This window comes from Miscanthus floridulus, chromosome 17 (assembly GCF_019320115.1).
Source record: "Miscanthus floridulus cultivar M001 chromosome 17, ASM1932011v1, whole genome shotgun sequence".
NCBI lineage: Eukaryota > Viridiplantae > Streptophyta > Magnoliopsida > Poales > Poaceae > Miscanthus > Miscanthus floridulus.
Genome location: NC_089596.1, coordinates 1,595,540 through 1,620,483, shown reverse-complemented (window position 1 = coordinate 1,620,483; position 24,944 = coordinate 1,595,540). Strand labels below are relative to the sequence as shown.

The 24,944-nt window shown below is 44.6% G+C and overlaps 3 protein-coding genes across 9 annotated transcripts; 1 reads left to right on the top strand and 2 right to left on the bottom strand.

The window, feature by feature from the left end:
• The first annotated feature begins 9,615 nt into the window (after window positions 1-9,615).
• Window positions 9,616-11,521, top strand: LOC136517014 (heavy metal-associated isoprenylated plant protein 3-like). Of its 3 annotated transcripts, none has more exons than XM_066510527.1 (3): window positions 9,616-9,876; window positions 10,321-10,800; window positions 10,926-11,521. In XM_066510527.1, exons 2-3 carry the CDS (start codon window positions 10,342-10,344, stop codon window positions 11,490-11,492), a joined length of 1,026 nt encoding a protein of 341 aa, XP_066366624.1. In that variant the 5' UTR covers window positions 9,616-9,876; window positions 10,321-10,341; the 3' UTR covers window positions 11,493-11,521. The 3 variants fall into 3 exon arrangements, with proteins under 3 accessions (XP_066366624.1, XP_066366623.1, XP_066366622.1); XM_066510526.1 differs by lacking the exon at window positions 9,616-9,876 and adding an exon at window positions 10,003-10,236; XM_066510525.1 differs by lacking the exon at window positions 9,616-9,876 and having other exon boundaries at window positions 10,003-10,800.
• A 107-nt stretch (window positions 11,522-11,628) lies between these two features.
• LOC136517013 (ABC transporter G family member 3-like) lies at window positions 11,629-18,123 on the bottom strand. The gene is made up of 11 exons (XM_066510524.1): window positions 17,440-18,123; window positions 17,178-17,257; window positions 16,571-16,857; window positions 16,107-16,278; window positions 15,602-15,715; window positions 15,360-15,488; window positions 13,141-13,332; window positions 12,973-13,059; window positions 12,425-12,697; window positions 12,231-12,338; window positions 11,629-12,119 (listed from the first exon to the last, which is right to left on the bottom strand). Exons 1-11 carry the CDS (start codon window positions 17,891-17,893, stop codon window positions 11,850-11,852), a joined length of 2,166 nt encoding a protein of 721 aa, XP_066366621.1. The 5' UTR covers window positions 17,894-18,123; the 3' UTR covers window positions 11,629-11,849.
• Window positions 18,124-21,645: 3,522 nt separating this feature from the next.
• LOC136516465 (RNA polymerase sigma factor sigF, chloroplastic-like) lies at window positions 21,646-24,763 on the bottom strand. Of its 5 annotated transcripts, none has more exons than XM_066509866.1 (9): window positions 24,488-24,761; window positions 24,251-24,399; window positions 24,036-24,142; window positions 23,744-23,896; window positions 23,347-23,626; window positions 23,022-23,252; window positions 22,793-22,933; window positions 22,456-22,653; window positions 21,646-22,377 (listed from the first exon to the last, which is right to left on the bottom strand). In XM_066509866.1, the coding sequence occupies exons 1-9, from the start codon at window positions 24,594-24,596 to the stop codon at window positions 22,087-22,089; spliced, it is 1,659 nt and encodes a 552-aa protein (XP_066365963.1). In that variant the 5' UTR covers window positions 24,597-24,761; the 3' UTR covers window positions 21,646-22,086. The 5 variants fall into 5 exon arrangements, with proteins under 5 accessions (XP_066365963.1, XP_066365964.1, XP_066365961.1 ...); XM_066509867.1 differs by having other exon boundaries at window positions 24,251-24,396; XM_066509864.1 differs by having other exon boundaries at window positions 23,347-23,896; window positions 24,488-24,763.
• Window positions 24,764-24,944: the final 181 nt, after the last annotated feature.

Sequence of the window (24,944 nt, the reverse complement as noted above, 5' to 3'; positions counted from 1 at the left end):
AAGTGCTTCAAGTGTGGAAATATGGGACACTTTACCTCTAAGTGTCCTACCAAGCTTGAGAAGAAGGCTCAAGCAATCCATGAGAGGCAAGGCAATGAGAAGCACCACATGAGCAAAGAAGAGAAGGCTCAAGCAAAGAGAAAGTGCTACTCATGCCGGGAAAGGGGACACATGGCACATTCATGTTCCCTAGGTGACATTTCTAAGCCTATTTCAATTGTTGATAATAATGTGCTTAGAAAAGATGGCAATGGTATCTCATTGGTTGCAATTGCAAAACATCCCTCTATTCATACTAAGGCTATGCCTAAGTATGTTGCTCCTAACTTGAGAGGACCTAAACTTGTTTGGGTACCATCAAAAAGTGGATGATTGATTGTAGGTACCATTGGCATTGGAGACTTGATTCAATTGATTTCATATTGATCATCATATGTTGAGTCAAGTTATGAAGCCTAGTGCACATCCAAACCCAATGCCAAGAGAAAATTGAGTGAAGTCCAAGTGCTATCAACATACAAGTGCTATAATTTAAGTTATTGGTAATTCATTGGATATATTTGATGACTTGCAAATAATTGAGTTGAAGCTTTCTAGTTGGATGATCATGAGCTAACCAAGGTATATCTCTTGTTGATCATTTCATTTGGGTGCATATGAGTTGATTGAATTGGATAAATATGCAATGTTGCTTGCTATGAGATGATTGAATGGATAATTGATTAGTAGTCAAGGTTGGATTGATTTGTGTTGGATAAATTCATGAGATGACTTTTAGTAAGTGGTTTGAATGGATATATGTCTTATGGAAGTATTCAAACAAGTTAGTTTCAAGTTGGATTCACATTTGATGAAGTATAGCTCAATTGTTGAAATCTGTCCTATATTGCAAAATCTGAGCTAGCTGTGATCTTAGCCATGTTTGAGTAATCAACACTTATTGGATTGGCATAAAAATTGGTGTACATACTCTAGACTTATGGTATAAGATGCTGTACAATTTTCATGAGAATTGGATAAGAAATGCTTTGGTTTTGGAGTTGATCTTGTCAGCTATAGTGCAGCAGTTTTCAGCATGTAGTAATAGTGGAAGAATTGATATATGGCAGCAATCTAGAAGTCAAATGAAGCTCAAATTTTTACAGCTGCTAGATAACTTAGTAAAGAACATCTCCACCAAATTTCGTGGTATTTGGATTTGTACTTTGGGAGATATTCTTATTTCTTTAAAGGGTACAAAATCTGTCAGAAAAGTGACAAATGTTGGATTGATCTAGAGTCACTTAGATTGAAGGGTCCTCAAGTTGGAAACATGTTTATAAGTGTTTGAGGTACCTAAGTTTGGTTTTGAGATGATCTAAAAGCATGACAAGCAAAGAGTACAAGGCCATTTGATTGTGGAGTGTACTTTGCATATATTTGGTACTCAAAATTGAAAGATCAAGATCAAACTCAAGATGAAGTTGAAGTTTAAGTTCTAATGACTATTGAAAATCATTTGGTAGAAAGAAAAGGACTTAAAGAAGGAATCAAAGTTACTTATAAAGTTAAGTCCATCACTTGGATTAATCAATCAAGTTATTTCAAGTGAGTGTCAAGAATGGTTCTTGAAGAGAGGTCACTTCTCCCTAGTGTAGGGGCTTGCCGCCTATGTGTAGGTAAACCAAGTGTGGTACTTGGAAGGCTAACATGGAAGTGGTGATCCGAGAAACATTTAAGATGCTTAGTTGAAGCAATCAAAAGGGTTGATCAAGAAAAGCAAGCAACACCCAAAAGAGAGCAAATCATGATATTTCAAGTGGTATTCTCACATTGATGCTCTCATGCAAGCATTGATCAAAGAATAAAGCAAGCCAACCACAACAAGAAAGTGCACTTGATCATAAGTGTTATTCATTTCATATGGGTGAAGAATGAAATTCAACATGGTATCTATTGGTCTTCACCAAGTTTATAATTGGACTTCACATTGCTATTGGAGTAATGAATTGGAATCTATGTGACTATCCTCTACTCCAACATAGCAAAGGTATCATTGTAATGTGCATGATCAGTTCATCCCTTACTAGTATGCGGTTAGTGCATATAGTACATGCTTCATAGGATCATGCATAACAAATCAAATGTTTAAATTCATAGCTTACCACTATTGTTTGAATGATTACTTGATCTAGTGGTTAGTACATGAATTTGTTCATGAGCTAGTAAATCCAAGTACTTGACTCAATTTGGATTGCTAACAAGTGACAAGTACAACATTGGCAAGATAACCCTTGCAAGAGGTGTGAAGAAGCTTGTCATTGGTTCAAACCGGACTTGAAAGCTTAGGCAAATCAATTTAGTTCAAGTCAATCATAGAAGCTCATGTTAGTGATAAGAGTACAAGCACAAGACAACAATGCAAATGGATATCTAGTTTGTATGTTTCAAATGGTATCTAGACTCAAGTATTTCATCAAGAATCTACAAGTAATGTCTAGATCAACTCACAAGTGATATCCTATAAGTGGTACTCATAAAGATAGCAAATGTTCAAGAAATGGTCTTTATTGATAAATTCAACAAGTGGTTCCAAACTAGAAGATTCTTTCAAGTGGTATCTACTTCATACAAGTGGTATTACATCTATATATGATATCAACCATGAAAGACGATGGTTCCACAAGTGATCCTCAACTTTAAGTGATCATCAAATGAAGAATGCATCCCTCAACTACAAGAGCTCAAGTGTATCAAATGGATGACCCATGCTATCACATAGGGGGAGGTGTCCCATAAATTGATATCAAGATCAAAGATCCTATGTGTGGTATCTCAAGAAGCCCTACACAAGATACAAAGGGTACAAGTTACAAGTGGTATCTACAAGTGGTGTCATTCCAACAATCATGAAATGTCCATAAAAAATGCAAGATTCAAGCCTCAACCATCTACCCCAAATATATACCTTTGCATCAATAAGAAGCACACCTTTTATGGAAATTGATGACAAAGGGGGAGAGATTATACAAAGATATGAAAGCCTTTATAGGGGGGAGAGATAAATTGTGTAAGAGGAGAGATAAGATATAAAAGCTCAAAGAAATAGAGGTTGGACATGGACTTGGACAAAGAGGGAGCAACATTGAAGAAAAGAGATGGATCAAAATTCTTGGACAAGAGAAGCACACAAGTAGGGGGAGCAAGCTCATGAACTTTGATTGATTACATTTGATATGTGCATATTCATGTGCTTGCTTGCATTGCATAAGCTTTCAAATTCAATATGCATGCTTGTGTGGTGTATGCTAGTTGTAAAACTTGAATGATGATTTAATAACTAGCATGCATAGGATGATAGCTAGACACTTGGTATGTTTTTCAAGTAATACTAGTACCTTGCTTTTAATGTTGATCTCACAAGGTATCTAGTGTTTTTATTTTCAAGTGATATCTAGCTAATCATGGTGCTAAGGATGAACTTAAAGGTGCAACTCTGATTGGTACACGCTTCAAAGGTTTATTCTATACACCTTAGCATCATTTGGTAGTAATTACTCTCCCACAATTTTAATCTATGCATATGTGCGACCTTCAAATCAAACACTCTAGCACATATGTAGGGGGAGCTAATACTACCATCTTGGGTTTGTGGTACTTGTCCAAAATCATTTTCACATGGTAAAATTGCTTGGGCAAGCAACATGAATCCAAAAGAGCTTAATTTCCATATCTTTGTAGAGTTATCATCAATTACCAAAAAGGGGGAGATTGAAAGGTCCTTGTATGGTTTTGGTAATTGAGTGACAACCTAGGTGGACTAATTGTGTTTATGTGAGATACATATGTGATTAGTCCATAGATACATATGTGTGAGCAACATATGCCATGAAGGTGAAAATAGCTTGGAGATGTTGCAAAGCTCACATATGAGATGATGAAGGAGCTCATTGCACATGAGACATGGCATTGAGTCATGTGATCAAAGGTGGAGAAGATCAAGACAAGACTTGGCTTGATGGACCAGTTGCAAGCGTGAAGGGCAAGTCGGAGGCTTTGGAGCGATGGACCGCGTGACGGTGAAGCTTGAGCAAGACTTGGCACCGATGGATGAAGGCAATGGTGAAAAGCAAGTGAAGTCAAGATCGATGAACCAATATGATCACATGATGATATGAAGTGGATCATATCATTGTTGATCATGTTGATGCATGTGTTGCATCAACATTGGAGGAGACAGAATGGAATGCGCAAGGCAAAGGTATAACCTAGGGTATTTCATTTCACCGGTCATAGGTGTGTAGAGAAGTTGATGACCGGGTTTAGGATAGATGGCCATACTATCAACAGGAGCAAACTTGTTTGCATATTGATCATCTATGTACCACTCGAGTGATCTAACTTTGCATCATCGCTAGGATTGAGTGGCATGGCAAGTTGAGTGGCTAATCCTTTGAAAAATGATTGTGAAAAGCTAACACACATACACATGGTGGTGTACACTTGATGGTGTTGGCACATTTACAAAGGAGATGAAGTTAGAGTTGATATGGATAAACTCGGTGAAGAAACGGAGATGAGAAAGGTCCCACAGAGTGGACCGAACTCTGGTCACGCAGTGACCGGACGCTGAGGCTCAGTGTCTGGTCAGTGGTGGCAGTCAGCATGCAGCGTCGGTTAGTCGACCGGACGCTGGCTCTGAAAGTGACCGGACGCTGGAGGTAGTGTCCGGTCCTATTGTCGGACAAAGCAGTGTCACTGGAGAGTGACCGAACACTGGGGCTGCGTCCGATCATGTTCGACCGGACGCGTCCGGTCGGGGTCGGTACCTTACTGTAAATGACCGAACTCTGAGGGTCCAGCGTTCAGTCCATTGAAGCTGCTGTGTCCGGTCAGAAGATGACCATTGAGATTGGAAGAATGCCGTTGAACATAGGTGACACGTGGCTGTCATCGAGCGACCGGACGCTGAGGTCCAGCGTCCGGTCAACATGACTGGAGCGTCTGGTCGGCCTGATTTTTTCCTAGTGAAGGGGTAACGGCTAGTTTAGCCCTTGTGGCTATAAATAGAAGTGTCCTTCGGCCATGGCTGGTGCTGAGCACCTTGGGGGACTTTCTGTCCATGCTTAAGAGTGCTTAGGAGCCCTCCATCTCACACATACTTGATAGTGATCATCCGATTATGTGAGTGAGCGATTCTAGTGCGATTGTATCGTGAGATTGCATCGAGTGGCACTAGGTGATCGAGTTGCAAGCCGATGATGCTTGTTACTCTTGGAGGTTGCCATCTCCTAGACGGCTTGGTGGTGGTCTCCATCGAAGGCCGCAAGAAGCTTGTGCGGCGCTCTGGAGAAGAGCTTGTGAGGGGCATTGTGCTCGCCCCGCGGGAGTCGCGAAGAACAACTTTAGTAAAGCGTGTCATTGAGCTACCCTCACCTTCGGGGTAGGTTCTTGCGGTGCCCGATGTGCAGGCTTGGCGGGTGATGTCAATTAGCCGCCGAACCACCAAGTGAGCGGTCGACACAACGGGGACTAGCGTGTTGGCAAACACGTGAACCTTGGGAGAAAAATCATCGTATCAACCTTGTTCTTCCCGTTGGTTTGCATCCCATTACACAAGCTTGTATTTACTTTCATATACATTGTACTTGTGTTGTTGCTCTTGTAATTAGTTAGCTAGTGTAGCTTGCTAGTTACCTTCTTGCTTGTGTAGCATAGAAGTAGCTCCCTTGCGTGACTAATTTGGTTTGTGTAACCTTGTTAGTCACATTGCTTAGTTTGTGTAGGTAAGTAATTGCGCTCTCTAATTTAACATTTGTTGCCTTGTTATTGAGCATTGCTAGTGAGCTTAGTTGACTTTGTGCTTTTGCTTACTAGCATGTGTAGGAGCTCCCTTGTTGCCTAAAGTACTAGTGGCATAGGTTTGTGTGACCTTGCTCCTAGAATTGGTTAGGAGAGCTCTAGCTAGTGCGGCACCTTTGTTGCATGATTAGTATCTTTGAAAGGTGCTAAAGAACAAAGATAGAGGGGTGTAGTCTTAGCTAGACCGATAGTATTAATTCCGCACTTGTTTCAGTTAGCCAACGTGATTAAGTTTTAAAAAGGACTATTCACCCCCCTCTAGTCGCCATCTCGACCCTTTCAGCTGCCGGAGCTGCACAGAGCGAAACAGCATGAGGCGACGGTTGCATTGACGACGTACACGACAAGGATGAGATGGTTGCTTGCTTGCGTGCTCGGCATATATATATATATATATATATATATATATATATATATATATATATATATATATATATATATATATATATATATATATATATAGTGCTCTATAATAAATCCCTGAACCTAATCAGCTTGCTACTTCAGACATTGTTGAACTCAAGACATTGGTACAGGCATGAGGCATCATATGTGTGTGTGTGTATATATATATATATGTGTGTGTATGTGTGCCAAAAAGTGCTAGCCGCTGAGACAATGCTAGAACGTGCAGTCGAGTGTCAGCTCGTCTACGTTTACCTACAGCAAGAAACCAAGATAGAGAGAGAGGGAAAAGCAAAGACCGAGGACAGAGCGAGCAACTGTTCGGCACGACAGACAAGACCGATGCAGTAGAAATAGAAAAGGAGAAAGAAAACAACGTGAGTGACCCGGCCAACTTCCTAAACACGACGGCAAGACGGTCCGGCCCAACGTGGCTGGCAGAGCATGCCGGTTGGCACAGAGAAGACCGCGGCCGCAGAGACAGGTAAGGCAGACAGCGACATTCATTGCAGCAGAGATGACGCGATGGAACAGACAGTCGAATGGTGGCGCTTAGCAGGGCGTGGGCACGATAAGGCCAGTGACACAGGCAAAACGACGCGTCGGGGTGCAGAACCACAATGGGAACGAGACAGTGAATAATTGCCCTACAACGAGTACGCTGTACGCCAGGAAAAATAAACGAAACTGCTGCGCTCTCTTTCTCGTCGGTTCGTGCTTAACAAAATAAACCCGCGAGTAAATATATATATAGTTCTATTTATTATTGGATTTTATTTTATTTGTAAAACGTTGATTTTTATGCTTAATCAATTAAACAAGCCGTTCGCTGGCACCGTCGTTCGTCATTCCTAAATATTTCTATGCACTGCGTAATTTAACTTGGGTGTTGATTCGAGTCCATAAATATCTGGGTCACCGGATTCACTTATCGCATCAAGTATGTTTTAAATCGAAAATCCGAGAAACCCGTTTTTGGAAATTTTACTTAGGTCTAAATTGCGGTGCTAAATAAGCTCATAACACAGTGATGTTACACTAGCTTTCTGCTACTGACCGGATGCTAATGTCGTCTTGACCGAACGCGTTCGATCGTCCCGACCGTTAGAGTGCGCGCGTTGATCGGACTCTGGGCCGAGTCCAGTCTCACTCGATCGGACGCGTCCGATCGCGCGGCGCCACTCTAGAACCTCTCTGGACTCAATCGAATGCTGTACTTTGTGCGTCCGGTCGTCTAGTGCCGCTGCGTCCGGTCACGCTGAAAACAATTCTGTGACGAAGAACAGTGTCATCGGTGCGTCCGGTCACTGCTTCGCTCAGCGTCCGGTCACAGCTGCTGACGCCTACTGTTGCCGAGCAACTGATCGGACGCGTCCGGTCTCTATAAGGACCGCGTCCGGTCACCTCTGCCGAGCTCGTTTCTTCGCGATCTTGCGTTCGGCTTGGTTCCTATCTTCATGCTTGGACTATGCTTGATATCTTGGGTCTTCTCTTGTGCTTCTAGGGTCTTGCTTATGGTGTTGATCGTGGGATCATCATATCGCCTTCGTCCAAGTCACGTCTTGCACCCTATTGAACTACAAAACAATTACTCGCAAATTCATTAGTCCAATTTGGTCGTGTTGGTCATCAAACATCAAAATCCAAAGTAAATGTGCCTAGGGTTCATTTTCCTTACATACTTGCTCCCCGTACGTGTTGCTTTATGTTTATTTGGCGTTTTTCGCTTGGCTCCGAATATGTTCCGATTTTTTCTTTTTTAGAGTACATTCCATTTTTTGTCATGACTGTTTTCTACTTAATTGGCTTCGAGTATGCTCAGATTTTTTGTTCTCGTCGATGTTTTTACACTAGCTCGACTTTTTTGATTTTGTTTTCATTGTTTTCTCCACCTAGGTTTTTCATATTCTAATAAATATAATAAGAATAAAAACAAATAATAAATAAGAGATCACAACCATTTTAATCTTTGACTCTTAACAAATAAAGATTTTTTACTACTTGTTAGTTTAATTTTTGATTTGAACTCATGACCCAGGCTACAACTTACTATGTATTGGATCCTATTGCAACGCACGTGTATGTTTGCTAGTATACTTTAAAAGGCTAAAAAGAGCAGGCTCGATGGTATGGGTAAGGACCGATCACATGTCCCTATGTTGGATCAATCCGACAATGAAACCACTCAGGGCAAGGAGGAAAATAGAATGGTTTTAAGAGATGAGGGAGCATGTACATCAGTGATTGCATAAAGACACCTACAACAGTAGGAGTTAGCTACTAGTTCTAAGCCAACCTCTCCAATAATATTAGCTTTTAACAATGTCTTATAGTATAATTAGGTCCAGATGACACTCTTATATGTTTTTAGAATGTGTGTATGAGCCTATCTCTTGATCAAGAACTAGCTTTTTTCTCTTTTCTATTAAAATATAAAAAAATTACTTAGAGCAGCCTATGAGTCACCAATTGCGGGTGCCCTAAGTTGTTTTGATCAATTGAATGAAAAGGGTGTGGATACGAGGAAAGGTATTAAGTTAGGATTTACATGTGAGTTGAATAAATCTATGCTGAAGACGTTATGGGATGCGTGTAGGTCAAGCTGTCTCAACTTTTTCTAGGTCAGGTCTCACCTTTCTGTTTTCTAGTAATTAAGTCATGTTAGTTTATGTAGATGTGGGTGTTTTTGGGTGTCTGTACAACTCTTATCCTTCTATTAATATAATGATATGTGGCTCTCCTGCGTGTTCGAGAAAAAAAAAACTATCTCAACTTTGACTAATTTTGTAGAAAATACGTGCAACATTTATATCTCCAAATAAGTTTATTACGAAAGTATATTCAACGATCAATCTAATGATACTAATTATGTATTTAAATATTAATATTCCTTTATATGTAATTGGTCAAAGTTAAAAAAAAAGTGAACTTCGGGAGTAAGAACGTCTTCTATTTTGGGATAGAGGGAGTATGGTTTTAGGCTCTAAAATGGTGAGATAAAGCCCAAACTTATTTGAGGGAACACATGGTTGTCATATATTGTTAGATCCTGGGGCAAACCTAGAGTTTGTGCATAAGTGAATGTTTTTTTTTTGAGACAATATGGGATAAAATGGTTGCATTCTTTTTAGACGGGGCCGTCTAAGCTAACGATTGGTTCAAGATGATACAATCATCCTTGTGTTTCTCTTTGGTTGAGATGAATAAATTAAATAGGATGGATGAAGATATTAACACCGTAATCTAAAGTTGTCGGCCCATGCCCTCACGTGTTGTAAGTGGCACCCAACGGGTAGCCTCATTTCACCGGTTCTGAATTCATCTGACAAAGCTACTGCTCGAATACTATAAAGCACTGTTTACAGAATTCTTTTTCCTCACTCCTTCTCTCACGGAGCCGGTGAGAGAAGTAAAGCCAGTTTTTTTTTCCAGCTCCAATGGCGAGAAGAAGAGAGGAGAGACGAAAAGTGACACCATGCCAGCCCCGCCCCGCTCGCCACCAAAGTGTTTGCCTCCGTCGTCTCTGCTCCCCCACTCTCCAGTTCGTCGATGTTGGCTCCCCGGCCTAGTCCCCTGCGTCACCCACCTCACACCGAAGATCTGCAGTATCAACCCGTCCTCTTACCCGAGGTAAAACCCAACCAAACACCCCGAGAAAACAGGAGTCTCGTTCGTTCATCCTCAAAACCAGGCAGTAATTGGTCCAAGTTGAACGGCCCCTATAGCTTCTTCCTTCCTCGTCTTCCTCCTCGATGATCGCTCACTCCCTGGCTAGCCCCTCTCCCTCCCTCCTGCCTGCCTCCGAAAACGTCCCAGCAGACGCGTAAACATGACTAGCTAGTGTGAGTAGTTAAGTCTGCCCGATCGATCCACCTGTCTGTCGATACGATCCTCCGATCTGGCAATGGCATGCATGCATTCGCTCGCTCATCAATCAATAATCCTATATATACACCGCACGTACATCGATTATATTGGTTCTCATCTTGTGTACGTACATACTATTCGATTAATTAGTTTAGTTCCTGCTGTTAACTAATTTATTAATTATTTTTGTTGCTCTGGCCGGAAAAGTGCTAGCTAGGAAGAAGGAGAATGAAGACGAAGAAAGGCGGCGGTGCAGAAGACGAGCGGCGGACAGAGGCGACAACCAAGACGGCGAAGAAGAAGGGCGACGGTGATGAAGCAGCAGCGGCAGTGGTGCTGAGGATGGAGCTGCACTGCGACGGGTGCGCGCTCAAGGTGAGGAAAGCCATCAAGGGCGCGCAGGGCGCGGAGAGCGTGAGGACGGACGTGGCGGCGGGCACAGTGACGGTGGCCGGCAAGGCCGACCCCTGGGACCTTAGGGACCGCATCCAGGCCAGGATGGCGCGGCACAAGCCCGCCATCGATATCGCTTTCGTCTCCCCGGCCAATCCCCCTCGACCTCCGCCCAAGCCCAAGCAGCAGGAGCAGCAGCAGGGGCGGCAGAGTATCAACAAGAACAAGGACGACGGCGCCGCCGCAAAGGACAGCAAGGGCAAAGGCCGCCATGACAAGGACGGTAACAAACTGGTGCATGGCATGCCTTCGATTAATTTCGTCCAAGAAAACTGCGTGCGATCGATGTGGATGTGATTACTTTACGCAACTAATTTACCGACTCTGACTCTGACCGTCTGACGGATGGATGCATGCAGAGGCCGCCGCCGGAATCGACGGTGGTGCTCAACATCCAGCTTCACTGCAAAGGCTGCACTGACCGGATCAAACGCAAAGCCAACAAGATCGAAGGGGTGAAGCAGGTGACCGTCGACACGGGCAGGGAGCAGGTGACCGTGAAGGGCACCATGGACGCCAAGGCCCTCCCCGACGTCCTCAGCGCCAAGCTCAAGCGGCGGGTCACCACCGTGGTGGTCCCGCCCATGACCAACAAGAAGAAGGTCAAGGCCGCCGCTGCTAGTGATGGTGGCGGCGATAACCATGATGGCAACACGGAGCAGGGTGAGGCCAGCAGTACTGCTGGTGGCGCCAAGAAGAACCAGAACTGGAAGAAACAGCAGCGAGGAGAGGCCGCAGCTGTACCCGGCGATGACCACGACGACGAAATGGCTTCTTGGATGTCGGAGGAGCAGCAGTACCCGATGACGATATTCCCGGCGTCGTACGGAAGAGGAGGATCAGTAGGGTCGTCGTACCGCGTCGAGTTGCTGCAGGGGCCGCCGCCGTTCAGCGATGAGAACCCCAATGCATGCTCCCTCATGTGAAGTAGAGACAAGAGTGGAGTTGCTCAGGTTCAGGTATCTACACAGTTCATTGGCACATGCTGCAGCAGAACTTTATCACAAAAGAAATGCAGCAAAACATATTCAGAATCAAGACCCACCACCACCCCTAAAGATAGATGTATTCCATCCACTGTCAAACAATGATATTGTTTTGTTCATAAAAGAAAGAGTAGAAAACCACACCCCTCATGATACCTACATACACTAGCTACTGCACCTATGCCCGCCTTTGTGTTTGTGGCCAACCAATACGCGTATACATGCTTATGGACAGACAGACATACAAATCAGAAGAACTCACTAAACACCTACGACACTCCATAAAAAAAAGCTCAATCACTTAGCACCAGTAGCAGAATGGACACTTGGCCACCATGACCTCCAGTTGCCAAGCATCCTCGCATGCTTCCTTACATCTAGTCGAAGCAACAAGTAGAGAACAATCCGGTATCCGATTGCCATCAGTAGCAAAACCAGGAGGTTCACCCACTTTGCGTTTCCGGAAGATGAAATGTCATATGAGCCTCGAACAGCTTGGACACCAGGTATGGTCCTTATCTGTCCAACAGCAAATGATGTGCCCACATACTCGTTTTCGACCAAGCCCTGGCAAGGTACAAACCACGCCATTCGTAACTACTTTTGTTCCACATGAAAAATATAACCACGACTTACATAATAATACCTAGTAATAAGTATGGTACTAATTTAGCTTACCTGGACTGCATATGTGTGGAACGAAATGAAGGACAACGGGTAAGTCCATACAGGATAAGGCAAGTTTTCTCGTATTCGGAAATACCCAGCCACAAGCATCATGATAACCTGAAATCGTAGCAGAACTATGCTTATTCAAAGTCAACTGACTCAATTTATGCACGCCAGAAGAAACAAAGGGAAAGAAAACTTACGTATAAGAAAATGAGAGTTAAGGTGCACTTGTACGTTTCGAGCCAGATGTATGCAATAATCATCGTAAGCGCTTCATTTGCCAACAGGCATACAAAGATGGTGATGACAAAGTACATCAGGAAGCTGAACTCATTCCTGAGCCCTATCAGGAAGTAGAAAACCAGAGACGACAAAATGGAGACCAGGAATAGGAAAGGAATGCTTGATAGGAAGTTCCCTAACAGGAAGACCATTGTCCCTGAATGCCGATTAGCTTCTTCATGGGAATAAATCTACATAGGAGAAAACAAAAAAATAAGAATCCTAGTAAAGACAGCAATTTTGATTTCACGAGACTTTTAGCTACTTGCAGGATATTTCCATTCTACTAGGATTTAACTGGAGGTGCTAAGGACAGATGATCTCTTAACTTCATGAACCTACTAATAAGAAGACAGCCTCCAGCAAGAAATCCAGAAAGTCAAATTATGTTTGTGCAACAACCAGGGCATTGCAAAATGCCGCCATACCTAACACTGCATGCACCACTTAAATGTAGAGTATTTACCTTGACCTCATCAATATGAGCAGGTACTCCAGAAGCACTTAGAAGGATGACAAACGATACAAACACAAATATCGCAGAAATCCTCACCTGTGAAAACAAAATGAGCTACATCGCAAAATGATAAATTCAATTCAATGAATCAAAACATAACAATGTAATGACACTGACCATTACAGATGATAATGAATGACCAATATCGGTAAATATCGTGCCGATTGACAAAGCAATAAGCATATACAAGGCAAGTCTGATCCAGAAGTACTTCCAATCTCTTGACATAATTAGCAATGATCTCCAGGTCAGAACCACAATTCTTGCTGCATCACTGGCCCTGCCCTTACCTTTTAAGCAAGGGCCTTCCTGCATCACATCACGTAGAGAAAACAACAAGATGTGTCAATGCATTAGCGAATGCTGTTTATTCAATTATTCTGCATCGAGCATAATTAGATGCATGGTTGGGATTACACTAGGCACCAAATGACGCAGTCACTGTCCCTATCTGGATTTGAACCAAGATCTTGGAACAGCCTACCATGGTGTAGATCATTCCAAAGGGACACAAATATATTTCAAGAATCGTCATGCTAGTCACTTGATTAAAAACTACCCAAAAGGAAGGATGTTGCGAACCTTAGTTCATACGAGGGATAGGGTGGATAACCATTGCCAAGAGGAAGGCCGGGCAAAGTCGGCGTGGAGGGAGACTAGAGTATTTGGGAGTTTCCAAGGCCAGGGAATGGTGCCAGGGTTTTTGCCTGGCTACCGCAACAGAGGTGAGATTGAAGACAAAGTAGATGAGAGGTAGGAGATAACTTGTTTCTTCATTGCTTAATCCATTCCATTGATGCTGGTTACAATATATAGGAGCTAAGCTCCCTGCTAGGCGCACAGACTCTGGCTTTTTCATACTTGAGGCCCCTTCAGCTGCTCCTTAATTGCTATTAATAGCCTTAATGACATTGGCCCTTTCAGCCACCAGCCTCCTCGGGCTGTGCCAGGCCATGCGCTGCCTTGGGAGCACCCCTGCATGCAGCCATGCACATGACATCTCCCCCTCCCTTGAAGACCAGCTCGTCCTCGAGCTGGAAGCATGGAGAGCTATCGTCGAACCCGATGGCGTCCTCCTGGATCCCATGGAAGGAGCCCAGCAACTAGCTTCTGGAAACGGGGAGGTCGGTCGCCCTGGAGTTCACCCTGGCCTGATCCCCGTGAACCAGGGAAGGATGCCGCCGCTGGATGCTCTTGTTGTAGGGCAGCGACCCGCCCTTGCAAGTCACCGGAGGAGGTGGTGAGGAAGTGGATGAGCTTGGCCAAATCAGCCGTGGTGGATTTTGCCCTTGGTGATGAGATTGGGAGCAGCAAGGGTGATGAGATGGAGGCAACAAAGAGTGGTGGCGAGGATAGAACAGCGGTGGGAGGTGTGATGGTGGCCGGTGGTGGCGTATGAACAGAGGAGGGACACCCTATTGAAAGTGCAGTTCTGATCGCTGCCCGCATCTTCCTTGTGGTGAGCCTCACCATGAATCCTCGCGCCACCACTTGTAGGCGGACTACAGCCTCCTCACGGAGAGACCGCACCCGCCGGCGTGCCAGGAGCCCTCGTGTTGCCGCCTGAAGCAGCACCGCAGCAAGGCGTTCACGCTCTAACTTCTCCACGTAGCGGTTGAACATCACGACGAAGTGATCCATGTCCTCTGTGAGACGGCGCATCCCATCAGCAAGGGCACCGATGGCATCATTGACAGCAGAAGCCATGGATATGGATCGAAACCAAAGCTATCTGATACCAGATGTTGTGAACCTTAGTTCATACGAGGGATAGGGTGGATAACCATTGCCAAGAGGAAGGCCGGGCAAAGTCGGCGTGGAGGGAGACTAGAGTATTTGGGAGTTTCCAAGGCCAGGGAATGGTGCCAGGGTTTTTGCCTGGCTACCGCAGCAGAGGTGAGATTGAAGACACTAGATGAGAGGTAGGAGATAACTTGTTTCTTCATTGCTTAATCCATTCCATTGATGCTGGTTACAATATATAGGAGCTAAGCTCCCTGCTAGGCGCACAGACTCTGGCCCTTTCATACTTGAGGCCCCTTCAGCTGCTCCTTAATTGCTATTAATAGCCTTAATGACATTGGCCCTTTCAGCCACCAGCCTCCTCGGGCTGTGCCAGGCCATGCGCTGCCTTGGGAGCACCCCTGCATGCAGCCATGCACATGACAAAGGAACTTCAGATGAGTAAGGATAAAGGCATTCTCATTGCTAAAGTTTATCATTCCAACATGGGGTGACTCTAACTCCGACAGTCCGACTCTGTAAGATATTTTACGAGTGTGCATGCATGCATGAAATCGATAAACCATATATCATATACACGCGTGGAATGCTACCTTCTCTGTCAACTTTGCAATCATTGATTCAACTGCAACAGAGTCAGCTGATTGTTTGTACGTTGCTTCCAGTGTACGAATTGCCACTGCTGTATCCATGCTCACTGACGAAAAATCCCCTTGATCATCCTGCTTATAACTAAAAAGGTTTTTATCTCTTACGACCAAGGCAGACTTCCATCAAATTGACTGAAACTAATTAAGATACAAAAGATGGATTCAAAATGAATTTTAACAGATACCTGCAAATTCTTGCACATGGCTATAATTCTGTCGAAGTCAGTATTGATTGCCCGCAAGAAGTGGTCCGATGGACTTTGCATGATTGGACATGGAAACCCAGCATTTGAGAAATGCTACAGTACGATAGGAAAAATAAGGAGAATCCAGACTAAAAAGATTTGCAAAGATGAGAGGAACACGTACTGATCGGAAACAGAGTGCTCTACAGTATGAACTAGAAGAGCAACAATAGGACTACTAAACTGCTATCTCATGGGTTTGCCACTTTTTAAGGAAGCTATTCTGTAACTGCTACTTTACACAGGGTTATTTGTTTCAAGCAGTGTTGGTTGTATGTTGGCATGGCTGTCTGATTCGGCTACATTAGAGTCCTAGACACTACAGAACTCAGCAATTCTAGGCGCACTAAGACGCAATAATTGCATTCAAGAGGTAAATTGATAATCAGTTAAAATTACGTGAGCAGAGATAGGAATTGACACCATGTAAAAACAACTCATTCACCTGTAGGCAAGCCAATGTTTCTCCAAAAAAGAGCGTGTTCCCATTTGAAAGCAAGCAAATATGATCAAAGAGTCCAAAAACCTCTGTGCTGCTCTGATACATTGTGAATATGATGGTGCATCCTGTGCTTGCGAGTTTCTTCAATGTTACCATTAAGAGCAGTGCAGAAACACTGAAACAAGACAAATAAAAAGAAGTCACATAAACACATCTGCACTTTAATGTACAGCCATACCCCCATGTACAGAGGTAGCAGCTACAGAAACGGCATCGATAATACTGCTCTTCCAAGTAAGCATGCCAAAGAGTTTGTGATACATCAAATGTGGGGGTATCGTGTGTTAGTTGTGTCTGTTCAGGACTTGTGTCCGGATCCTATAGGATAGGGATATCATTTGTATGTTGCTTTTCAAATACAAGACAGAAAAAAGGCAAATATGCATCAGACTGGAAATGAAAGATACCTGTCAAGATTATAGAGTGGTTCATCAATGAATAAAACATGTGGTCTCATCACAAGCTCTCTCGCGATGCTGACCCGCCTTCTTTCTCCGGTAGGCAGCCTTTTCATAAAACAGTTTCCGCCAATGAGTTTGTCAGCATGGTCACCTAATGACATGGCTGCAATAGCATTCTCCACGATTGACTTTTTTGAAGATAAGAAACCAGGAAGCTGCAGGAGTGCCGAGAAGTATAGCATCTCACGTACTGTGAGGGATTCAACAAGCACATCGTCTCGGTCAACATAACCCTGAAAGTGCCCCAAGAACAGTGGTAAATGCCCCCATTACTGTATCATCAACAAATGTAAGCATACAAGCTTATAGAATGACTGGTACTAGTATGGATGAAAGAACATTGTGATTGAGCTATGCAAAATGTGCTTGCTTTGCTTGATATAAGCCTAATCAGTGTACTAGTTGTTGGAAGTTGAGAAAAGTTGTAACTTGCGTTTTCCCTGGATGTGAATAGTGTAGTGGGAACCGTGGATGTACCCACTGACACTGATGAAAGCTTTTGAAAGTACTACTAGTACCATTTCAGATGCAAAATTAGGAAGAAGGTGCTTACATATGATCCGTATGGTAAGGGAGACTTGGCGCCGTTGACAAAGACTTCGCCGTATATCCTCTCGGTAGCACTGAGCCTCCCTGATGGAGTGAGGAAAGGCAAATATGACAGTTAAACGTCAGTGGCCGGAAAGAATGTCATTTGGAATTGCAGTCCAAATCAGCAGCATGAATGGAAATGAAAGCATCATTCTTTGGATACTAAACTCATATAAAATCGAATAGAATAGATTTATGGGAGAAATAGAAACAGAAAACTAAACCTGCAATTGCACGGAGCAGTGTGGATTTGCCGGAGCGCGCGGGGCCCATAATGACGGTGAGCGTGGCCGGCAGCGCGTAGCCGTTGGAGCTCTTGATGAGTCGGTCGGAGAAGCGGTTTGTGGTTGCGGCGAGTGAGGAGACGGTGAGGTCCTTCCAGACGAGGGTAGCCCCGGCCAGCTTCCGGTCGCGGCATGCAGCAGAGGCGGAGGGGAGCCCCGAAGGAAGGGAGGGTGAGGGGGAAGGGTAGGCGCTGCTGGCGATGGATATGGAGGCCGAGGCGGCGGTGGCGAGGTGGATGGTGTCGTCGGGGTGGATGTCGTCCCAGTCGGGGGAGTCCTCGAAGGAGATGGGGCGGCGGAGCGCGCCCGGCTTGGGCAGGTAGTAGCGGCGCGCGGGGCTGCTGGCGGAGGAAGAGGAGGAGCGGTATTGGTCGGAGGACGCGGCGACCTCCATTGCTGACCTCGAGCCCTCAACCTCCCTCTGCTTCTCTCTCCTTCCCTGCTGCTGGGGTGGGTGCTGGGTGCTGCTCTGCTGGCTCCAAGCTAGCTACCTAGGAATGGGATGGTGGTGGCCGATGGCGGCCATTGCACTGCGCCTCCGTTGGCTCTCCCTCTCCCTCTCCCTCTCCCTCCTCACTCCCCACCTGTAGACTGTCTTTACTGCTTTGCTCTGCTATGCTCTCCTCGCCGCTTTTGCTTTTCCGACGGCTTTTGATTTTCACTACTTCTTTAAGCTCCTCTCTTTTGGGTTGGCTTGTGTTCCCGACCACGATTATTTGTACACCATTCTTCCAGCAATTAAAGTAAGCTTTGGTCCTTGACAGTTTAGGTGTCAATAATGTATTGTTCTATAATACATTATACTATATATGGACAGTGCCTCTAATATGTTATTTTAGCAACACATATCTACAAAAATATCAATATCAAATATAGAGTTATGTATCACTTCCTCTATCTAAAAAAAATGCAATTCTCACTTCTCAACAAGTAAAAAAAAAAAACAGTTTGACTAAAATACATATAAAAATACAAATGTTTATGATAATACCAAATAGATATCATTAGACTGACTATGAAATATAAATAAATGTTGATAATTGTTTCTAAAAACTTAGTCAAATTTAGAAAAGTTTGACTTATCCAAAACCTAGAATTGTATCTTCTTTAGAACCGAGCGGGGGAGGGGGGGGGGGGGGGGGGGGGTCCTATATAAATGTTAATTTCAGAGGCACATAGGCCAACAAAAATGTCGCTCAACTAATGTAAGTTTGTTACCATTGCCACTTTTAAGACCGCCAAGTCAGATAGTGCAAAGAGCCAATGACTTGCATTGCTACCGTCATAGGCATCAAGTTTGGAGCATATCATGTGTATGTGTCTACCAAGCGAGTATGACACACCATGGTCGACTTCATATAACCCAGAGCCTATTTAGACCATCCAAAACTAAAGTTTAGTTGGAATAAATTTATCATTTCAAATTTAATTGTCTGATATTTAAATATTAACTAAACTTTAGATGAGTCATTCTTAGATGAACTACACAATCCTTCCGGCAAGTAGCTTTCTTGAACAAAGACTTATGTAAACCTTTTAATTTATATTAGTTCACAATAAACTAATTGTTAGTTGGCTTTCGTCTTTTCATTTCAAAAAAGTATTAGTTAGGTTAAAAACCAAAAATTAATTTACTTCTAGTTCATCTATTTGAATACCGAAGTCTAAAGTTTAGTCTACACGATATCAATCAGGACTTTAGAGGTTGACTGGGTGGGTTGTGATGTTTTTGTGTCCTTGTGTGCACAAGCAGCAGAAAACTTGTGGCATGTGAGTTGTGGTAGGGCCCGCCTTGCAGAGGCAGACTGCTCCTTCAGCTAGATGTAGGGTCCGTTTGGCACGGCTCGCAGCGGCTCCGGCTTACCTGACAAAAACACTGTAGCAACACTGTAGCAAAAAGCTGTTTCCTCTCTCCTACTTTTCTGTCTCGCTGTAGCAAAACACTGTAGCGCGCGGGGAAAAGCCAGGAAAACTGGCTTCTCCGGCTTCGATGAACAGCGCCGATGTCAGTGAGAGGGGAGGGGAGGAGAGAGAAAACCGGCTTTTTGTTACAGTGTTGCTACGGTGTTTTTGTCAGATAAGCCGGAGCCACTGCGAGCCGTGCCAAACGGCCCGTAGTAGAGTGGAGTATGTGTTGGTTGGGAGTGGAGCCTTGAATCTCTCTGCCCTGCTGCATATCCTGGTCAAGTGAGCAGAGCAGTGCTAGCGGTGTGAGAAAGCAACAGCAGCAGCAAAGCAGAGAGAGTCGAGGCAGAGGAATCAGGATTCTTCCTTCCTTGTCAAGTGTCGATTAATCCGTTCCGTTGGAAAAGTATATGTTCAGCTAGCTTCATCTTCATGTGACAATGAAAGTATGTTATGGTGGGGAACCAGTGGCGGATGCACGATGCGGGACAAGGGGGGGCTAAAACAATGGAGATGTTGATTTGCATGAAGATTTAATGGTGAAATCAAGCTTTTGCTACAGTGATTAGGCTTGAAATCAAGTCATTAGGGGGGGCTGGAGCCCCCCCAGCCCCCCCTTTGGATCCGCCGCTGGGGGAACGTCTACCGTCGTCGCGCCTAAGACCAGTGGCTGAAGGAGTGAGCCGCGTGGGAAGCTGGTGCGCGGTCACCACGCCGAGGGTGCGCCGACTGCGTCGCCCAGGGCTCGCTCCGGTTGTTAGTCGATCCGATGAATTAGGAGAAATAATTCTGTTTGTTTAATTAGTCCTTAAACTTAGCAGCATGGTTGTTAGGCTTTTGTTATAAGTATTGAACACTTTGGATGAATACAGTTTAGCCAGAGATTAAGAGTAATCTCTCTCTCGCTCCCCGGCGTTCCAACCCCTTCTGCTCTCGCTTGCACGCATCGCGCTAGCCTAGGCGCCGAGCACGGCGCCGCCAGTCCGCCGCCGGGCGTTCAAGCCTCGTACTTCCACCTCCCACCCCTATCTCCTGCGTAGCCTCTCTAGCTCCAACAAAGTATCTAACATGCTCACCTTCCCAGTGCCTTTACTTGTGCTTCTCTTTTCGTTTTCAGTCACAGTTGCCTTGTTTTTTTCTCTTTTCGTTGCACTGCAAGTTAGTATTGAGTATTTTCTTTCTTTCTTTCTTTTTTAGCTCATACTTCCTCTATTCCAAATTATAAATCATTTTGGTTTTTTTTAATACGTAACTTTTACTATGTAGTATCTAGACACGTAGCCAAAATGATGCACCTAGAAAATCCAGAACGACTTATAATTTAGAACGGAGAGAGTACGTAGTTAAGTTTTTCATAAAAGAAAATAAGAAGAGAGAAAAGTTTGTCAAGATGAGTGTCCCTGACCTACACGAATATATTTTCAGTAACTATTTTTGGAAACGCACAGATGTATTAAAAATGGGTGTAGGCGTGTAGCTAAGCTCAGGCTCACTCGAATTTTTTACTCCTTTGGAGGACATGGCACCATGGCAGCCAGCCCGGCAGCGGCAGCCCGCAACCGCCAACCAGGTGTGGGCAATGATCAATCCCATTGCACTTGCAGGCTCCACCACAAGAAAAGAAAAAAAAGGCATCCTAAGATAGATCCAATCCAAATCAATGTCATCAAACAAGGGTCAAAGATATTTAGATGGGGTCAGTCTCAGTCATATTTGCTGCTATTCTACTACTCTGTGATTATTTATCATCTCTGGTCAGTCTCTACATGAGTCTGTTGGGACTATACACATCCCTGATTAGTTTTAATAGCCTTGTCCTTGTGACTGCAAAGCCCGCAGTTGTAGACAGACAATTGCCTGCCAGTGTATGCCTGGCCTGCTCAGCTCCAAATGGACCAACCAAACTGGTACTACTCCTATATTATGAATAAGAGGGTGTTTAGTTGGGTGAATTTTGGATTTTTGGCAATTAGTGTTCAATCATGGTTTAATTAGGCTCAAAACGTTCGTCTCGCGATTTCCAACCAAACTGTGCAATTAGTTTTTTTGCGCCTACATTTAATGCTCCATACACGTATCGCAAGATTCGATGTGATAGGTACTGTAGCACTTTTTTGGATTTTGGCCTATCAACTAAACACGGGCTAAATAATGCTGGCTGTAGCCTTGTGCAGCCAACCAACCAGATAGTACTTGTACTGTCATAGGAGTACAAGACTAGCCATTGATTAGAAGAATGAATGAATGCCAAATTGCAAATCCAATGTACTGTACTCCAAAAGAACATGCCAAGCAGGAGTACCATGGTACTCCTACTTATTACATCAAGAAAGTGTACCTCGGTTCTCTAGCCCAAAGGAAGTTCAGTATCAGTATGAGTATGTAGCAACAGTTTTTGTTGTTGATTTTGCCTAGGAAAATATACTTATTACATCAAGAAACAGACGGCAATGGATCTGCCGTAGTGAAGTGTATACTGCTTGCATTTGTCGTCTATCTATACATATGATATACACGGCAATTCCATTGGCTGACTCTGCCCTTTGGGTTTGGGAAGGGAATGTGTGATGTATACAAGTCTAGATGCTAAGAGCGGGTTCCTTCAGTTCTCAATCAATTTGTACATATATATGGACAAGACAATGCATATGCTGAAGAGACTCATCAGCTTCTGTGCTCTGCTCAAGTTAGCAAATCAAAGTAGACGTGGAAGCCCTGTGCCGAGATGCTGTTTTTCAGCTTGTCCAGGGCCTTGTTCTGCACCTGGCGGATCCTCTCCTTGGACAGCCCGTACATGTCGCCGATGACATGAAGGGTCTTGGGCTGCCCGTCGTGGATGCCGAAGCGGTGCTCGATGATCTCCTTCTCCCGGGGGCTCAGCATCCCTGCCAGGAAGCTGCGCACCTGCTGCTGCATCATCAGCCTGTCCACGCTCACCTCAGGAGCCTCAATGTTGGGGTCCTCGGTGATCTCCTGCACGAACGCAGACGCAGTGCTTGGATCATCCATCACCATCAGTGGATGCAATGCAATGCATGCAATGTTACTTACCTGGTATGTGACACCGTCATCTGACCAAACCCGATCCTGCATGGACCGTGGTTTCCTGGTTTTGGCTCTCAGTTTCGCAAGCTTCTCAATTGTGATGCCGGCACGCCTTGCGACGTTCTCATTCGTCGGCTGCTCCCCGTCCATTATGCATTCCATCCTCGCTTTGCCCACCTTCCTCAGGAGTGCAAACACACTCTCCTGCAATGCAACGGATACACAACAGAAATAAACCGCCTGGATCAGCAAGGATATGTGATATGTCCATACATGGGTACGGCCTTGACAAGTACTATTACTTCCATATACACAAACACTAGTACTAGAAGAAAATTAATACCGGCAATCGGATTAGTCTTGAATTCTTGAAGATCGACTTTTTGATCGATTGACGTATCCACCAGTAGGCATAGGTCGGGAATCTGCATCCCTTGCTTGGGTTGAACTTCTCAAAGGTTTTCATCAACCCACAACATCCATCCTGGCATTACAGCTGACACACATTCAAAACCAAGAAAATCTCGTAACCCCCAGAAAATCTCGTAATAAGCAATCTAAAAGCGTCAAACCTGCACCAGGTCCTGAATGTCAAGGCCATGTCCTTCATATTTCCTAGCGACATGTATCACAAGGCGAAAGTTGGAGCGGGCCATCTTCTCTCGGCACCGTCTTCCAGTGCGGACACAGGATTGCAACTCCCTGCAGCTCATTCCTACGGCTTGAGCCCACTCTGCAACTGTTGGCTCACGATCACATTGAGCTTGCAGTTTACGCTGAGCCTCCTCTAGCTTCATAAGATTCTGTGCAAAATTAAATCACAATTCTGCATCAGTAATTAATTTAACTGAACATCTGGGCATTAAGGAAGGACAGCGATAATAGAAGAAGTTGTGCCTGTATTTGACTGAACATCTGTTTCTCCTCTTTCGCTGTCAAGAACTCTGTTGTCTCTCGATCCCGCAGAAACAACCTGAAAGGCTCATCTGGATCAAGAACTCTGCCAAACTTCTTTGACTTCTCTTTTCTCTTTGGGTTCACACCACTGCACGGAACGTCGTTACTCGAAGCCCTGTAGGCGTTGCGTTTCTTAGATCTCCTCTCAAGTAACCGAGTGGATCTAATAAACACTTGATCATTGTTGAGCAGTCCCTCGTATGAATGGTTTGGATCCACACTGGTGGCAGCACAATGGTCAAGTGTTAGAATAATAAAAGAGCGTGATTGCTTGTTGTTGCGTTCCTCTACACTGATCTGACCACATAAGAGTGTTTGAAAGTGGAAAGAAATAAACCGGTGAGGCTGTGGTACATCCAACTGGGTGTCTGAAGTGCCTGATTCTTCTGATGGCAATTCCACCTGCTTTGTCAGCATGCCAAGATCCAAACTCCCAGGTGGTTTGGCTATTGATGCTGAAGAGCTCTCTGAAGTAGAATCATCCTCTTCACTGCCAATAAATTTAGGTCAGAATAATCGCAAGAGTGATTCGCATAACAGAGGCTGTCAAAAAATGGTGGAATGGAAGGATTAGTCGTAGCTATGAAACTACAAAATATTTTGGAAGAGGGAAACAGAAGCTGCCGTACGTGAATGCTGGCTGGTAAAGCACTCGGCTTGTTGCTTCTTTTAAATAGCTCTCGAAATCAGTATCCTCAGGCATGAGCTTCCCGCCCTCGACGTGCTGGTCCAGAGCCTGCAGGGAGAACCCAAGAGTAATATGAAATCAGGAGCATATATACTCCAGGAAAGTGTAGTAGTTATTAGTAGGTACAAGGTGAAACAAGATAGAGTGATGGCACACCATGCCTAGCAGCAACTCAAGCAAAGCCTTTTCGCCCTTCAAGGTCAAGGTGTCTTTGGAACCGTGAAGCTGCTCCTCTGCCACAAGAGACGGTGAGTAGTGGCACGTCGTGGATGCTCTGCTGGTGTTGTCATGTATCACTGGAACTGCTGCCAGATCGTAGCCAATGAGCTCAACATACATACTCGATAATATCTGCAGATTAGAAACGAGAAGGATAGGCTAGGATATATATACCTGTGGTGCGGGATGGGGACGGGGAGGAGGACACGGACGTACTGCTCCTGAAGTTTGGAGACGAGCTAGCAAAGAGGGGCGACGAGAGGAGGCTTCTGCTGGAATTCATGGAGGGAGGGAGGAATCTTGGGCAAGATAACAAAGGTTGAAGGAGAGGCAGAGATGGATATTGGTGACAAGAAGCCCCTCTCCTTGAAAGAGGGGAGAGGCAGAGAGAAGCCACAAACGCAGGCAGCACAGTTTGATTGGTTCACTGTCCTTGATGCCTCTGCTACTCCTATCCAGGAGAGGGTTTGTTTGACGAGCTAGATCATTTCATTGATCGCCAGGTGGCAGGTGACTGATTTTTTACCAGCTGAGCTGGAGGCATTGGCATTGTGGGCGCTGGGCAGGCTGCTGGTGTGGTGTGAGAGGATAAGGCGCGCAAGCAGCACCATGAATTTGCTGCCATGTGGGG